Here is an 18,989-nt window from a genome sequence, read left to right on the forward strand (position 1 = left end):
TCTGGAAAAATAAAATTTGCCGAGAAGACCAAATCTAGTCGAGAAGAAAAGAAAGCATACAAAAGGTTCAAAAAACTAGGTAATGATAGAGATCTAGAAGATTATAAGGCTAGCAGGACGGAGTTTAAGAATGAAATTAGGAGAGCCAGAAGGGGTCATAAAAAGGCCTTGGCGAGCAGGATTAAGGAAATCCCCAAGGCATTCTACAAGTATGTGAAGAGCAAGAGGATAAGATGTGAGAGAATAGGACCAATCAAGTATGACAGTAGTAAAGTGTGTATGGAACCGGAGGAGATTACAGAGGCACTTAATGAATATTTTGCTTCAGTATTCACTACAGACAAGGATCTTGGTGATTGAAGGGATGACTTACAGCAGATTAGAAAGCTTGAGCATATAGACATTAAGAAAGAGGATGTGCTGGAGCTTTTGGAAAGCATCAAGTTGGATAAGTCAACCTGGGCTGGATGAGATGTACCCCAGGCTACTGTGGGAGGGGAGGGAGGAGATTGCTGAGCCTCTGACAATGATCTTTGCATCATCAATGGGGACAGAAGAGGTTCCAGACGATTGGAAGGTTGCAGATGGTGTTCCCTTATTCAAGAAAGGAGTAGAGATAATCCAGTGAGTCTTACTTCAGTGATTGGTAAGTTGATGGAGAAGATCCTGAGAGGCAGGACTTATGAACATTTGGAGAGGTATAATATGATTAGGAATTGTCAGCATGGCTTTGTCAAAGGCAGGTCGTGCCTTACTAGCGTGATTGAATTTATTGAGGATGTGACTAAACACCTTGATGAAGATAGAGCAGTAGATGTAGAGTATATGGATTTCAGCAAGGCATTTGATAAGGTGCCCCATGCAAGGCTTCTTGAGACAGTAAGGAGGCATGGGATCCAAGGAGACCTTGCTTTGTGGATCCAAAATTGGCTTGCCCACAGAAGACAAAGAGTGGTTGTAGACGAGTCATATTCTGCATGGAGGTCGGTGACCAGTGGTGTGCCTCAGGGATCTGTTCTGGTGGCTGTCAGGGGTAGGTTTTTTTTACACAGAGAGTGCTGAGTGTGTGGAATGGGCTGCCGGCGACGGTGGTGGAGGCGGATATGGCAGGGTCTTTTCAAAGACTCCTGGATAGGTACATGGAGCTTAGAAAAATAGAGTACTATGGGTAACCCTAGGTAATTTCTAAAGTAAGTACGTTTGGCACAGCATTGTTGGCCGAAGGGCCTGTATTGTGCTGTAGGTTTTCTATGTTTATATGTTTCTAAGGCAGTGGGTGCAAAGAGCAACAGCATACAAGCTACAAGCACAGGGTCAGCTTGGTTAAGCTTTAGCTAGTATTTTGACAGGATGTGACTGAGGGTTATAGTTTCAGAGGGACAGAGTTTCATTTAAAACTGGTTGAATTTCAGTCAAGTAGTCGAGGTGGTGTTCACTCGTGGTATAAACTACATGAGCTGAAGACCACACAGTTTTTTCTGTCCCTTGCTATATCCACATCACTGTCAAAAGAACTGCGTACAGGGGCTGTTCTGGTTTGAGACCAGTCCCCTCCCTCATTTTACTGCTTCTCCCCTATGTTCCACACTATAATCAGCCTCATAACAGTCACCAGCATTTCAACAGCAAGGTCTTTATTTCTCACAGCCCACCCCTCACAGACTGTCATACGAGACAAAGTTAAACTCCCTACTTTGCGAATGAATAAATGGTAACCTGACAGTTCCATTTTGTGTTTCACTATCACTGTACGTGCAGGTCATTAACAAACTGTCTCAAAGTTCAAAATAAATTTATGATCAAAGTATGTATATGTTACCATATACTACCTGGAGATTCATTTTCTTGCAGGCATTTACAGGAAAATAAAGAAATGCAATAGAATTTATGAAAAATTATACATAAACAAATTCTGGCAACCAATATGCAAAAGATGACAAATTGTCCAAATAAGAAAAAATAATACTGAGAATATGAGTAGTAAAGTCCTTGAAAGTGAGCATGTAGATTGTGGAACCAAGTCTGCTTATGTACTTTCAGTATTAATCCCTTGCTGTGATGCCAGAAGCTGCAATTTTCTCTGATAGGCCCAGTAGTGCACACATTGAACAGGGATCAGACAAAATGGTGAAGGAACCCAACAGTTCAGGCAACATCCACAGAGGGCCTCAGTTACCATTTCCACACTCTCCTCCTCCTTTTGCCTATCAGTTCCAGATCTTGTCCCACCCCTTTTACCCACGACTTCATACTGGCCATCTCCCCCTTCTCTCTCAGTCCAGATGAACACAAAAGACCGACTGCCCATTTTAAACCCAAGGATGCTGCTCAAATCACCGAGTTCCTCCAGCTTTTATCATGTGGCTGCTGAGTCTCGCGTCTCCATGACACAGCTCCCCTGATGTTGACACGCATACACAACCATTGAACCCAGTGTAACTCCCAACTCCACTGAATGAACATACAACTCGAGTGTAAGTCACACCAGCTCTACTTGTTCCTGTTCACTTTTCCTTCCTGCCAGTTCACTAATATTGATACTAGTACTCAGGCCACATGGAACTTTTCGTTATTCATTCACCCAGTAACCCAACATGAAGATGCTTGAACTGAAGTGATGATAGGCATCTGCCCTCAGATGCACTCTGGTTCCAACACTGGCTTAAGGTCAGTAAATCAGAACTACAACTTGCATTTATATACTGCATGGCCAACAACCCTAATTGTCAGGTAGGGCAGCAGAAAAATATAAAAAGTATATAGAAACAAAAGGTATATAAAGAGTGAAAGAGGCAAGAGTGGACATCAAACAGCTGGAACATGACAGTGGAGAGGTAGTAATGGGGAAAAAAAGAAATGGTGGACAAACTCAGTAAGTAATTTGCGTCAGTCTTCACTGTGGAAGACACCAGAAATTTGAGAGTGTCAGGAGGCAGAAGTGAGTACAGTTGCAATTACTAAGGTGAAGGTGCTTGGAAAGATGAAAGGTCTGAAGGTAGATGAGTCACCTGCACCAGATGGACTGCACACCAGGATTTTGAAAGAGGTAACTGGTGGATCCATTAGTAATGATCTTTCAAGAATCACTAGATTCTGCCATAGTTCTGAAGGACTGGAAAATTGCAAGTGTCACTCCACTCCTTAGGAAGGGAGGGAGGGAGAAGAAAGGAAATTATAGTCCAGTTAGCCTGACTTCTGTGGCTGGGAAGATGTTAGAGTCCACTATGAGGTTTCAAGTGCTTTGAGATACATGCTAAAATAGACCGAGTTCAGCATGTTAAGGGGAGATCTTTCCTGACAAATCTGTAAGAATTCTATGAGGAAATAACAGCCAGGATAGACAAAGGAGAGTCATTGGATCTTGTTTACTTGGATTTTCAGAAGGTCTTTGACAAGGTGCAGCATATGAGGTAGCTAAACAAGGTAAACCACAAAAGAAAACACTAGCATGGATAGAATAAAAGGGGTCTTTCTCTGTTTGGCTGCTGGTGATTGGTGATGTTCTGCAGGAGTCAGTGTTGGGTCCACTACTTTCTGATTATCTATTAATGACTAGATGATGGAACTGATATTTGTGACCACGTTTGTGATGGCACAGAGATAGATGGAGGTGCAGGTAGTGTTAGAACATAGAAAAGCACAGCACAGTACAGGGTCCTTGGCCACGATATTGTGCCGACCTTAAAATTTACTCCAGGATCAATCTAATGCTTTTCTCCCACATAGACCTCCATTTTTCTTTCATCCACGCATCTCAAAAGAGCATCTAAAATGATCCTATGTAACTCACTCTACCACCACCTTTTGCAGCATGTTCCATACAGCCACCATGCTCTCTGTAAAACATCCTCCTATATTTTCCTCCAATCCCCTTAAAATTATGCCTTCTAATATTAGCTACCACTGCCCTGGGGAAAAAGGTGCTGGTTGTCCACTTGATCTAAGCCTCTTATCATCATATACATTTTTATCAAGTCATCTCTCATCCTCTTCCAAAGAGTAAAGCCCTAGTTCGCTCAGCCTTTCCTCGTAAGACATACCCTCTAATCCAGGCAGCATCCTGGTAAATCTCGTCTGAACCTTCTCTAAAGCTTCCACATCCTTCCGAAAACGAGGCAACCAGAACTGAACACAATATTACAAGTGTGATTTAAGAGCTTTATAGAGCTATAACATTTTTTCAGGGCTCTTGAACTCAATCCCACCAATAAAGACCAACAAATCATAAACCTTCTAAAGCACCCTATTGACTTGTGCAGCAATGCTGAAGGATCTATGGATGTAGACCCCAAGATCCTTCTGTTCCTCCACTCTGCTGAGAATCCTGCCATTAACCCTTTCCTCTGTCTTCAAGTTCAACCTTCCAAAGTGTATCAATCACTTGACACTTCTCCAGAGTAAACTCCATCTACCACCTTACAGCCTAGCTCTGCATCCTATAAATGTCCCATTGGAACCTATGGCAACCTTCTAAACTTTGGGTCCCATCTCTAAGAAAGGATGTTCTAATATTGGAAGGGGTCCAGAGGAGGTTTACAAGATTGGTCCTTGGAATGATAGGGTTAATATATGAGGAGCATTTGATGGCTCTGGGCCTGTATTCACTGGAGTTCAGAAGAATGAGGGGAATCTCATTGAAACCTACTGAACATTGAAAGGTCTAGACAGAGTAGATATGAAGAGGATACTTCCAATATTGGCAGAGTCTCGGACCAGAGGGCACAGCCTCAAAATAGAAGGGCATCCCTTTAGAACAAAGGTGAGGAAGAATTTCTTTAGCCAGAGGGTGGTGAATCTGTGGAATTCATTGCCACAGATGGCTGTGGAAGTCAAGTCATTGGGCATATTTAAAAGAGGTTGATAGTTCTTGATTAGTAAGGGTGTCAAAGATTATGGAGAGAATGCAGGAGAAAGGGGTTGAAAGGGATAATAAATCAGCCAAGATGGAATGGCGGAGCAGATTTAATGTGCTGAAGGGCCCAATTTTGGCCCCTATGTCTTACAGTCTTTTGGTTATGGTGAGAACCAGGAGATTGGAGTTGACAGAGAAAATAAATCAGCCATGATTAAATAATAGAGCCAATGGCCTGAACAGCCTAATTCTGCTCCTTTGCCTTCTGAAACTCCACTCAGCTGAATGGAACACTACTCCCTCAATAACAAATGACTGCCATCTCACTGGGTGACCTGTTCTAACTAAGCCTCAGCTAGAAAGCCGTGAGCAGTGAAAGATCTAAAGGATTAAGTGTAACTGGAACTCCAGCTTTGATGAACGGAAAAAGTTACTTTAGAAAAGAAGGTGCATAAATGTTTTAAAAATGCTTTACTAGAACGGTAAATGAAACAACAGCAGATGGATGACACAGAGCAGCAGCTCAAACCCTCCCATCAGGCAGATTATAAAATTCTCATACAACTGGAGCAACTGTTGAATGCTGGGAAAGAAATCAGGTTCTGTTCCTGCAGGAGAACACTGCTCAGTTGTGTCATGCTTCAACTCCTCCCTTCACCTTCAGCCACTGACTCACAAATAACCCTGTAATTTAGACTGCAAGGTCACACCCAGGCTTTCGATGTTGCAAGGGTTAATCAAGCAACCTTAACCTTTCCAATTGACTCATTATGCCATCCCCGCCCCCAAGCTGATAACAGTTCAATGGACAGCCAGCACCACAGGTAACTAAGATAAACATTTCCTGGGTTCACACCCATAATTCCTTACAGCAAGCAGCATGCTGAAACTCAGGCAACACAGTGTGAATTCCCCAAACCTCCTTAACTCCACACCAGTTAATGGCACATGCATGTTCAGGGTTCAGGAAGGATTTCTGTGACACAACACATTAAGTTTATTAGTACAGAGCTACTCCATTTCAACGTTGTTAGTTGAAGTTTGGTTAATACATCTCCCAATAACAGATTAATTTCATCACTTAGATCCAGCCCCATACAACAAACACCATCTTTGCCAAAATCTCCCCAAAGATTGTTGCTATCCTTTGCTGACCCCAGGTTGTGTGACACACTTGGAAACCAGTTTACCTTCCACTGATGGCACTTCACCTCTGACCCTCGCTCCAACAACGGCGAGAGGCTCACTACTCCTACACTGGGCCACATTCTGTCCCTCAGTTAAGGAAGTCCAGCCATTGTTCCGTCTCTCTGATTGTAATTGATCAGTTTTCTGTGGTTCTTTGGTGCCAAAAAAGTGCTTTTTGCGAAAGTGGGCAGTCAGGATCTTCCACCAGCTGCTTTGCTCAGAGTTTGCTTTTGGGGAACATGCAGAATTCCCTCTGCTGGGTAAAGGTGGTGGCTGCCCTGGCCAATTTTTACTTTCCTCTTGCTTTTGTGACTCACGGACATGGGGCTGTGGTCTTTGTGGAAAAGAGTCTCCAACACTCTGTGTTCTGACCCTGCTGCCCTCGGGCTCCTTTGTCTCGGGCACCCTCTTCAGCCGGAAACTCAAGCTTCTTCTCAGTGATTTGAATAATACCTTGGAGTTTTGGGTCTTGAGATCTGTTGCTGTCTCTTTTGCAACTCCAATTTTCGTAGATGAGCATGCCCGTCGCTGACTGGACCATCGATAGCCTGTTCGCAGGAAACGGCCACTGTCAGACCTGGTGACCATGCGGGTCTGCGGAGTTTCAACAGCAGCCACACACTTGACCTCACCTGGTGAAGAGGTTTTGTATGTCTCAAGGAAACTCATACTGAGAGGTCTATGTAACTCCTTCCTGCCAGCACGTACGGATACTGCTGCTTCACCATCCTGCGGCGAAAGCTCCCTTTCAGACTGTGACTCGAGATCGATCCCTCTTGCTCTGTTTAGCCCTGCTGATTCCAGCTCTAGCTGTAATCCGATCCTGTCCCCTGGGACACAGATGCTCCTGGGACGTCTTGGTCTGTTGCTGAAAGATCCCGGCAGGGAAGCCACCATCAGTTTCCTGGAGAACCCGACCGCGTCACAGGGGTCGGCCTCCTTCCGGATACAAGCCGCCCGGCCCTCAGTCAGTCTCTTCAGTTTAACCTGTATAGCCCCGGTAATATTTACCTGTTCTGTCACCGCAGGCTCAGCTTGTTCACCAGCTGGGTGGCAGCAGGCACACTTGTTTGCAGTGAGCTTGCACTGCGCTTGCAACATCCTGCCGTGCCCCGGTGAACAGCCCTGCACCTCCAGCTCTGTCCTCAGAGGCAGGACCACACAATTGGCTCAGCCTCACATCAGTGGACCTCGCACACTTCCCCCCTGTGATCCCCACCACGCTCCGTACCAGCCTTCTGCCCACCGGCCTCTGCCCGTCAGGAGCTGCCACATTCGGGGCCCGTCAAGCAGCACCAGCATCTTCTACTCTCAGCAGAGTCGCTGGGTGCTGCTGTCTTCTCGTTTGAAGAACATTCTTCTCTGCTTGAGTCACCTCAGAATCGGCAGCCAACCAGCTTTAATAACAATCCACACGGGGAGGTTCAGCAAGCTCTTATTGAACAGCAGCTACCAGAACGCAGGTCTGCCAGGATGGGTCTCACACCTTACAGCATGCAGTGGCCAGCTCAGCTCGTCTCAACAGCGAAGGACTCAGGGCCCTGCACTGAAGTTTCTTTCCTCAGTGCTGCAGCCCGCAATGCTGCTACGAGTCTGCGGCTGAAAGCTTCTTGTTGTAACTTGCACTGAGAACTGTGACATGTCAGCTCCTTCTGCCTCAGACCTGGACGTAATTAGTTCAGAAATACTCTCTCACACACTGCTCCTGCATGCCTGTACCTTGCACTTTATCTGTCAACAGAGGGAGAGGGAGAGAGAGGAGAGAGGGAAAACATGGAGCGGATCTACTTAAATCCCAGTGCCTGTTAGGTTAGGTTAGCTTTATTCGTCACGTATATTGAAACATAGTGTGAAATGTGTCACTTGCATCAATGACTAACACAGCTCGAGGATGTGCTGGGGTCGCTCGCTTCCAGTGCCAACATAGCATGCCCACAACTTACTAATCCTTACTAACCCAGAAGTCTTTGAAACGTGGGAGGAAACTAGAGCCCCCAGAGAAAGCCTGCATGGTCACAGGGAGAACGTACAGACAGTGGCAGAATTGAACCCAGGTTGTCGATGCTAACTGCTAGGCGACCATGCTGCCCTTTCTCATCCAGTGCAGAGACCAAAAGACAGCGCAGTGAGGTCAGGGCAAAAGCATCAGTTCACTGATGACAGAACAAGCAGCAGGAGAAAATCCTGATGACTAGGTAATAATAAACAGAAAGTGCTGGAAACATTCAGCAGTCAGGCAAGGAACGAGTTAACAGGTCAGATTAAGTTCTCTTCATTGAGTTAATGTCTGCTTCCAGAGAAGCTACCTGACCAGTATCTGTTTTTATTTCAGACTTCCAACATTGGCTGTCTTTTAATTTTCAATACCTGACAACATGGGGCTGTGCCTCAACAGACTGTTAGTTTCACCTGCCCTGGCCTCCAGTGCCAGGCTCAGACTTGAAACCAGGCAGGAGAACCTCTGGTTCTGTACTGCCTACACTGAGGGATCTCAGGACACAGAGAGTGGCTGTGATGCAAAACTCAATGTCTACAAAGGCGGTAGCAACATTCCGCGCAGACGCACTTTCAAGACCTCCTTCCAACTCATGTTCACATTATTATTTTTATTTGTATAGTTTGTCTCCTTTCTCACATTGATTCTTCATCAGTGTTGTCTGTTTATACATAGTTTTTGTAAAATTCTACTGTGTTTTTCCTGTAAATGCCTGCAAGAAAATGAATCTCGAGGTAGAATATGGTATCATACCTGTCTGTCTGATAATAAATTTACTTTGAACTCAGAAATTCCAAAGGGGGATCTTACAGAATATGAAGGGCAATTAAGTACAAGCATAAAGTAAGATTGTTCTCAAGGGACCAAGCACAGACAAAATGAATCATATTTCCTTCTGTAACTGTATTGATAATCTATGGGGAAGCACAGTTGACAAAGAGTGCCACAATGTCAGTTGTGCAGTTGTTCCTCAACACATTAAGTCTACCCTGTTGAGCAGGAGTGAAAATCCAATATTGGAAAACAAGAAGGTTCTGCTCAGTGTCCTGAGGCCAATGTTTGTTCCACTGCTATATCAATAAAACAAGATGATCTGGCCATCATCTCATTGCTGTTTGTGGGACCTGCTGTCTCAATTCATTTCTCCCACATCATAAGAACTTATGCTCTTCACTGTATGTGAAGTGTTTTGGAACGTTGGACCATGAAATGAGCTATGGAAATGCGAGCTCACTTGGACAATGAAATGAAGAACCTGGGATGGAAATCAATGCAGGCAAAATGTAATCCCCCACAATTCACTGAGCAATCCAGGAAATTCGCCTAGTGACCCAACCTTGTCCAAGGAATTTTAAACAGAATTAGCTGACTTACGACCATACAGTGAACAAGCAAGGTGAGAATGCAAGCTACAAATACATTGTACAAGTATACAGCTTGCTGAAAGTGGCATCATAGGTAGACAGCGTGGAGAAGAAAGCATTTAGCATGCTGGCCTTCAACAGTCAGGGCACGGAGTAAACGAGGTGGGACATTATGTTGCAGTTTTAAAGAAGAAAGTGAGACCACAACTAAAGTATTGTGTACAGTTTCAGTTGCCCCGCTATAGGATATACATCATTAAACTGGAAAAATATGCAAAGATTTACAAGGATGCTACATGTATATAAGTGCATGAGCCAACAGGAAAGGTTGATCAGAGAGGACTTCATTGCTGAGTGAGACATGATCTTAGATGTTTATACAATCATGGGGGATATAAGCACAGTCCTTTTTCAGGGAAAGGCAACTACGAACAAGAAGGCATAGGTTTTAAGAAGGCAACAATAATCCCGGTGCCGAAGAAGAGCAAGGTGGTATGCCTGGATGACTTATCGACCTGTGGCTCTGACATCAATTGCTATGAAGTGCTTCGAGAGATTGGTTATGGTACACAACAACCACAGCCTACCAGTCAACCTCGACACTTTGCAATTCGCCTACTGGAGCAACAGGTCAATGGCAGATGCCATCTCTCTGGCCCTACATTTCTCCTTAGAACACCTGGAGAATAAAGACGCATACGTAAGGCTCCTTATCATTGACTACAGCTCTGCCTTTAACACCATCATTCCAAATAAACTGATTCCTAAGCTCCGGAACCTGGGCCTTAGCACTCTGATCTGCAGCTGGATCTTCAACTTCCTCACAGACAGGACCCAGGCTGTAAAAATAGGGGACAAACTCTCCTCTACAATCACTCTGAGCACTGGTGCTCCACAAGGCTGTGTACTCAGCCCCCTGCTGTAGTCACTGTACACCCATGATTGTGTAGCCAAGTTTCCATCAAACTCAATATATAAGTTTGCTGATGACACAACAATTGTAGGCCGTATCTCGGGTAATGATGAGTTTGAGTACAGAGAGGAAATTAAGAACCTGGTGGCATGGTGCGAAGACAATAACCTAACCCTCAACGTCAGCAAGACGAAGGAATTGGTTGTTGACTTCAGAAGGCGTAGCGGACCGCACGACCCCATTTACATCGGTGGAACATGTCAAAAGCTTTAAGTTCCTCAGGGTCAATATCACAAATGACCTGACTTGGTCCAACCAAGCAGAGTCCACTGCCAAGAAAGCCCACCAGCACCTTTACTTCCTAAGAAGACAAAGAAATTTGGCCTGTCCCCTAAAACCCTCACTAATTTTTATAGATACACCGTAGAAAGCATTCCTCTAGGGTGCATCACAACCTGGTGCGGAAGTTATCCTGTCCAAGACCGGAAGAAGCTGCAGAAGGTCGTGAACACAGCCCAGTACATCACACAAACCAACTTTCCGTCCTTGGACTCACTATACACCGCACGCTGTCGGAGCAGTGCTGCCAGGATAATCAAGGACACGACCCACCCAGCCAACATACTTTTCGTTCCTCTTCCCTTGGGGAGAAGGCTCAGGAGCTTGAAGACTCGTACGGCCAGATTTGGGAACAGCTTCTTTCCAACTGTGATAAGACTGCTGAACAGATCCTGACCCGGATCTGGGCCGTACCCTCCAAATATCCAGACCTGCCTCTCGGTTTTTTTACACTACCTTACTTTCCATTTTTCTATTTTCTATTTATGATTTATAATTTAAATTTTTTAATATTTACTATCGATTTGTAATCCAGGGAGCACGAAGCACAGAATCAAATCAAATATCGCTGTGATGATTGTATGCTCTTGTATCAATTGTTTGGCGACAATAAAGTAAAGTAATGGTTTAAGGTGAGAAGTGAAAGATTTGAAAAGGAGTTGAAGGGCAACTTTTTCATGCAGAGGGTGATGTGTATATGGAATAGGCTACTGGAGACAGGCAAAATACCAATATTTAAAAGATATTTGGATAAGAGGGATGTAAGACCATCAGACATCAGGCAGGAAGTATTAGACTACCCGGGCATTGGGTCTGCTCTGCCATTCAATCATGGCTGAATTATTTTCCCCTCATGGGCCATTCTCAGCAAAAGTGTCTAGGTTAGTGCTTGCTTCCATGCTAAACTACTCTATGACTGTATACAAAATCTTGGGAGGTATGGACAGAGTGGATATGGAGTGGATGATTCCTTTTATGGGAGACTCTAGAACGAGGAGGTTACTGTTTAATAAAAATGATCACTCACTGAAGACAGAAATACAGTAAATACTTTTTCTCTCAGAGGAACACGATTCAATAAAACACAAGAACCGGTTCTTCAGCCCAACTTGTCCATGCCAAACAAGGTACTACCTAAGCCAGTACCTCCTGCCATGTTTCGCATATATAAGACATAAAATTAGAGTTAGGCCATTTAGTCCATTGAGTCTGCTCCACTATTTCATCATGGCTGATCCCAAATCCCAGTAAACCCCATACACCTGCCCTCTCACCATATCCCTTGATGCCCCAAACAGCTTCCGCTTTAAATATACCCACAGAAATGGCATCCACCGAAGCCTGTGGTAAAGCATTCCACAAATTCACCACTCTTTGGCTTAAAAAAAATCCTTCCTACTTCTGTTCTAAAAGGTCGCCCCTCTATTTTGAGGCTGTGCCCTCTAATTCTGGATACCTCACCAGAGGAAACATTCCTTCCACATCCACCCTATCTTTTCAATATTCAGTAGGTTTCAATGAGATCCCCCAACATTTTTCTAAATTCCAGTGACTACAGATCCAAAACTACCACACACTCCTATGTTAACACCTTCATTCCAGGAATCATCCTCATGAACATTCTCTGGACTCCCTCCAATAACAACTCATCCTTTCTCAGACAAGGGGCCCAAAACTGTTGACAATACTCCAAGTATGTTATAAATCCTCAGCATTATCTCCTTGTTTTTATATTCTATTCCCCTTGAAATAAATGCCAACTTTTCATTTGCTTTCTTTACCACAGACTCAACCTATGAATTAACCTTCTGGAAGTCTTGTACGAGGACTCCCCATGTCCCTTTGCACCTCTGATGTTTGAATTTTCTCACTTAGATAACAGTCTGCACTATTGTTCCTTTTACCAAAATGTATTATCATACGTTTCCCAACAATGTATTCCATCTGCCATGTTTTTGCCCATTCTTCCAATATGCCTAAGTCCTGCTGCAATCGTATTGCTTCCTCAGCACTACCTACCCCTCCACCTGTCTTCATATCATCCACAAACTTTGTCACAAAGTCATCAATTCCATTATCCAACTCGCTGACAATGTGAAAGGTAGCAGTCCCAATACTGAGCCGTGAGGAACACCACTGGCAGCCAAACAGAAAAGAGCCCCTTTATTCCCACTCGCTGCCTCCTGCCTGTCAGCCTTTCCGCTATCCATGCCAGTATCCTTCCTGTAATGCCATCGGATTTTATCTTGTTAAGCAGCCTCAAGTGTAGCATCTTGTCAAATGCCTTCCGAAAATCTAAGTAAATGACATCCACTGCCTCTCCAAGTACCCCAAAACCTTGTCATGACTAATAGACTCCAACATTTTCCCAACCACTATTAGGCTAACTGGCCTATAATTTCGTTTCTTTTGCCTTCTTCCTTTCTTAAAAAGTGAAGTGACATTTGCAATTTTCCATTTCTCCGGGACTATGCCAGCATCAAGTGATTCTTGAAAGATCATGACCAATGCATCCATTATCTCTTCAGCAAACTCTCTCAGGACTCTGGGATGCAGTCCATTTGGTGCAGGTAGCTTGTCCACCTTAAGATCTTTCAGTTTACCTAGCACTTTTCCTTTGTAATAGCAATGACACTCATTCCTGCTCTGACTCTCACAAACCTCTGGGATATAGCTAGTGTGTTCCACAGTAAAGACAGAAACCAAGTACTTAATAAATTCATCTGTCATTTCTTTGTCCTCACCAGCATCATTTTCCAGTGGTCCAATATCAACTTTCACCTCTCTTTAATTCTTTATATAACTGAAAAAACTTACAGTATTCTGCTTTATATTATAGGCTAGTTTGCCCTTGTATTTCCGCTTTACCCTTCTTAAAGCCTTTTTTAGTTGTCTTTTTTTGGATTTTAAAACTTTCCCAATCATCCAACTCACTTTTGCAATCTTATATGCCCTTTCCTTGGCTTTTATGTAGACCATAACTTCCCTCGTCAGCCACAGTTGCCTAGCCCTGCCATTTGAGAACTTCTTCTGTGGGGCCTTGTGAACTATTCCCAGAAACTTCAGGCATCTCTGTTCTGCCATCATCCCCACCGTTCTTCATAGTCTGATGGATCCCAAGTCACTCTATTTTAAAGACAGTACTGTATAGATTGATACTTGATGAACTACAGAATGATAGGTTATTTGGGAAGGCAAGAATGCAGAGCTGAGGTTATAATCAGATTGAGCACAATCTTATTGAGCTGTCAAGTTGGTTTGAAGGGGCAGCTAGGCGATACTTGCTCTGAATCCAAGTTTGCACTAATCTTTGGATATTCACTGTTGATCCTGCCACTTCTCTGGTGCATGCACTATAACTTCCTGTTCTTTTCCAAAATAACGCATCTGCTTTACAAACTGCACCTATGCTCTGGGCTAGAACACCATCCAAGTATCTCCCTGTCTAGCCAGTGTACTGGCAGCCAGTACGAAAGCTAGAGAGAAAGACAAAAATTCCTGGACAAGAGCAGTGGTTCATTCAGCTACTCCAAGAACACAAAGGGGAAACCAGCAGTTAGAGATAACCTCAGTCCCAAACACCAGAGATTCTGCAGATTCTGGAAATCCAGAGTAACACGCACAAACTGCTGAATGAGCTCAGTAGGTCAGGCTGCATCTATGGAAAAGAATAAAGAGTCAACAGTTTGGGCCAAGACCCTTCATCAGGACTGGAATGACTGGGGGAAGAGGCCAGAATGAGAAGGTAGGGGGAGAGGGAAGAGTACAAGCTAGAAGGTGATAGGTAAACCTAGATCAGGGGGATGGTTGGTGAGTGGAGGAGAGAGGATGAAGTGAGAAGCTGGGAAGTGATAAGGTGGAAAAGGTAAAGGGCTAAAGAAGAAGGAATTCTGATAGGAGAAGAGAATGGAACAAGAGAGAAAGGGAAGGAGAAGGGGCATCAGAGGGAGGTTCTCAAGTACCATCGCTCTGTCCACAACAAGCAGGATTTCCTTGTGGCCAACCATTTTAATTCCACTGCCCATTCACATTTGGGCATGTCGGTCCTTGGCCTCCTCTACTGCCACGATGAGGCCACTCTCAGGTTCTGCCCGGGTAATCTCCAAGCTGAAAGCATGAACATCAATTTTTCTAACTGTCAGTAATTTTTCCCCCTTCCGCCTTCTCTCTTTTTCCATTCCCCGTTTTGGCTCCCTTCTTACCCCTTCTCTTCTTCTATTATGTCTCTGTAGTGCCCCTCCTACTTGCCTTTCTTCCATGGTCCACTTTCCTCTTTTATCCCGATTCCTTCACCTTTACCTTTTCCACCTATCACCTACCAGCTTCTCACTTCATCCCATTCACCCCCTTTACCCACTTACCTTCTCCCTTACTGGTTTGATCGCTCACCTTCTAGCTTGTACTCCTTCCCCTCTCCCACCCCCACTACCTTATTCTGGCTTCTTCCCCCTTCTTTTCCCATCCTAATGAAGAGTCTTGGCCTGAAAATCAACTTGTTATTCCTTTCTACAGATACTTCCTGACTTGATGAGTACCTCCAAAATTTTGTGTGATTACCTCAGTACCCCAACCCGCCCAGCCAGGTGAGAAGGGTGACTTCCATTCACCTGCTGTACTCAATGTGTGCACCCAATAACAACATGCAAGTTCAGAGCAGAAATCGGCCAGTTGGCTCCTCAAGCCTACTTAACAATTCAATAAGCTCCTGTACATTGTAATCTCAACTCTGCATTGCTGTTAGTAACCATCAACCTGATGTTTATCAAGCATCTATCTGGGCTCCTAGTGACCTCTAGTGATCAGAACCTGAACTGCACTCTCAGGCAATAGCCTGAACAGCAACACTGCTGTAGCAGTCCCAGGGTGGGATTGCTGCATCAGTGGGAAAATGGAAGCACTTATTCATTAAGTGCAAGTAATTCCAGGACTGGAACATTACCAATTTCACAGTCTCAAGTCTGAAATAACTTAAGACTCGGGAGCAGCAGGGAATACCTGGAGCCTCACCTTTGGACATCAAAACAGTGAAATGTGCTGTTTGCAATAACGGCCAACAGAGTGCGAGGATAGGGGCAGTCCATGTCACTATGCTTCGGGTGCCAACATAGCTTGCCCACAACTTACTAGCTCAAACCAGTACACTTTTTTGGAATATGGGATGAAACTTCAGCACCCAGAGGAAACCAATGCAGTCACAGGGCAAACCTACAAACTGCTTACAGATAGCGATGGGAATTGAACCATGATCAGTGTTCACTGGCATTGTAAAGCATTGTACTAACCACAATACTACTGTGCCTCCCCTCTAGGCCTTCTACCAATTAAAACTACAACCTGTGCTTACTGGACCCTCTACAAGGGAAGGTAGATTGCAGTGGCCCCATATATAGTATTGCATTCAACTCTGGTCAGCCCTTTATCAGAAGCTTTTGAAAGATTTAGAGAGGGTGCAGAAGAAGTTTACTACATTTCTGCCTGGGTTAGAATGAATGTGGTAATAAGTTTGGACACACTCGGGCCGTTTTCTCTGGAGTGGAAGCTGAGGAGAGACCCAAAACGTCAACTGCACTTCTTTCCATAGATGCTACCAGGCCTGCTGAGTTCCTCCAGCATTTTGTGTGTGTTGCTTGGATTTCCAGCATCTGCAGATTTTCTCTTGTTTGTGATTAGATGCTGCGCATGTTGGGACTGTTTATTATTGAAGTTAGAGAATGAGGAATGACAATAGAGAAATCATGAAGGACACAGATAAGGTGAATGTGCACAGTCTTTTTCTCAGGGTTGGGGAATCTGGAACTAGATAGCATAAATATAATAGGAACCTGAGGGGTAACATTTTTAGCCAGAAGTAGTCTGTATTTGAAATGCGCTACCAGATGAAGTGATTGAGGTAGATACATTAATACGTTTAAAACTTATTTGGACAGGTATATGTGTAGGAAAGATTTAAGACTATAAGATACAGGAGCAGAATTGGGCCATCCGGCACATCAGGTCTGTTCCACCATTTCATCATGCCTGTTTCATCATGCTTTTCTTGTGAATACTGTTTATATGATGCTATGTACCTGTGATGCTGCTGCTAGTAATTTTCTGTTGCATCTGTGTCTACATGTTCTTGTATTGGCATTGGTTTATTATTGTCACATTACCGAGATAGAGTGAAAACTTGATTGCATACTGCTACTAAAGATCAAATCATTACCAAATGCATTGAGCTAGAATAAGGTAAAACAATAACAATGCAGTATAAAAGGTAAAAGCTACTGAACCTGTGCAGTGCAGATAAACAATAAAATGCAAGATCATAACAACTGTGAGGCAACAAATCCATCTTATCGTACAAGAGGTCCATTCAGGACGCTGGTAACAGGGGGGCAGAAGCTGCCTTTGAGCCTGGTGGAACATGCTTTCATGCTTTTGTATTTTCTGCCTGATGGGAAAGGAGAGAAGAGAGACTGTCTGGAGTAGGTAGGTTCTTTGATATGTAGCCTGCTTTACTGAGGCAACAAGAAGAGTAGACAGAACATATGATATTGCACTTGACTTTGACCTGTTTACTTTGCTCCAAAGAAAATGATTCCCATCAAGACAAAAGTTCTTCATTGCTGTAATCAACAAGGGAAGAGGCTGAAGGTTAGGAATCACATTTCATTTAAGTGCTTCTTTGGTTGGCTCTTTTTTGGAGCTGATTACAGAACAGCTACCAACTGTGCAGTAAATTATCTATCACCCTTCATTCTGATGCCCATTGTTGGAAGCTGTAGAGGTGGATACAATTATAACATTTAAAAAGACAAAATTCAAAGTAAATTTATTATCAAAGTGTGTATATTGTATACTTGCAAGCATTTACTGGGAAAAATAATACAATAGAATTTTATGAAAACCATATAAACAACAAATACTGACAAACACTCTAATTTGCAAAAGACAAACTGTGCAAATAAAAAATAAAATTGAGAACATAAATTGTATAGAGTCTTTGAAAGCGTGTCAGTAGTTTGTAGAATCAATTCAGAGTTGAGTATTGTGAAGTTATCCATGCCAGTTCAGGTGTCTGATGTTGAAGGGTAATAACCGTTCCAAGAACCTGGTGGTGTAGAACGTAAGGCACCTGTACCACCTTCCCAATGGCTGTACCTAAAAGAGAACATGACCTGGATGGTGGGCATCCTTTATAACGGATGCTGCTTTTTTGTGGCAGCGTTTGTTATAGATGTGCTCAATAGTGGGGAGGACTTTTCCTGTGACAAACTGGGCTGTATCCACCACTTTTTGTCGGCTTTTGGGCATTGATGTATCCATACCAGGCCATGATGCAACCAGTTAGGATACTCTCCACTGTGCATCTATAGAAGTTTGTCAAAATTTTTGGTGACATGCTGAATCTATACGAAGTTCTGAGAAATTAGAGGCACTGCGGTGCCTTCTTTGTAATGGCACTTACATGCTGGTCACAGGACAGATCTTCTGAAATGATAATGCCAACGATTTTAAAGTTAATGACCCTCTCCACCTCCAATCTTCCAATGGGGACTGGCTCATGGACTTCGAGCTTCTTCGTTCTGTAGTCAATAATCAGCTCTTTAGCTTTGCTGACATTGAATGATATCTTGTTGTTGTGGCACCACTCAACCAGATTTTCAATCTCCCTCCTATACGGCAATACGTCACCACCTTTGATTTGGCCAACAACAGTGGTGTTGTCAGCAAACACAAATATGGCATTAGAGCTGTATGTAGTCACAGAATCATAAGTATCAGGTGAGTACAGCAGGGGGTTATGCACATAGCTTTGTGGTGCACCTGGTCTGATGGTGATTATGGAAGAGATGCTGCTGCCAATCCATATGAGCTGAGGTTTACTAGTAAGGAAATCAAGGATCCAATTTCACAGGGAGGTATCAAAGCCCAGGTTTCGGAGCTTAGTGATGAGGTTCGAGTCATGGATGGGAAAGGTTTCAAGAGATATAGGCCAAACAAACACAAATGGGCGCACTCAGGAAGGTACCTTGGTTGGCATGGACAAGTTGGGCCAAAGAGCCTGTTTCTATGCTGTATTACTAATGATTCTAGAAACCAATTGCATTACCCGTAACAACTCTGATGTGTAAAGTGTACAAGATTGCTGATGACAAAAGATAGATAGAAGTATAGGCTTTGAGGAGGGTGCAGAGATACTTCATGGGGTTATATGGAGTCTTGAGTGAATGGGCAAAGACAATGCTAATAGAGATAATGTGGAAAAATGCAGAACATCTACTTCACTGTGAAATATTAAAACAAAAAATATTTTAAATGCTACATGATTGAAATATGTTGGTATTCAGAGGG

At 43.7% G+C, this 18,989-nt stretch overlaps 1 protein-coding gene across 4 annotated transcripts in view; it reads right to left on the minus strand.

The window, feature by feature from the left end:
- LOC140197060 (arf-GAP with GTPase, ANK repeat and PH domain-containing protein 3-like) overlaps positions 1-18,989 on the minus strand; it is a 542,744-nt gene that overhangs the window by 261,198 nt on the left and 262,557 nt on the right. Inside the window, exon 1 of one of the 4 annotated variants that reach the window (XM_072256982.1) lies at positions 6,043-7,141. The exons of the other annotated variants lie outside the window; for them this stretch is intronic. Within the exon in view, the coding sequence (XP_072113083.1) occupies positions 6,043-7,141 (1,099 nt within the window). Of the gene's footprint in view, positions 1-6,042; positions 7,142-18,989 lie in introns of those variants that run through there. 4 annotated transcript variants of the gene reach the window in all.

This window comes from Mobula birostris, chromosome 1 (genome assembly GCF_030028105.1).
Source record: "Mobula birostris isolate sMobBir1 chromosome 1, sMobBir1.hap1, whole genome shotgun sequence".
In the NCBI taxonomy this organism is placed as follows: domain Eukaryota; kingdom Metazoa; phylum Chordata; class Chondrichthyes; order Myliobatiformes; family Myliobatidae; genus Mobula; species Mobula birostris.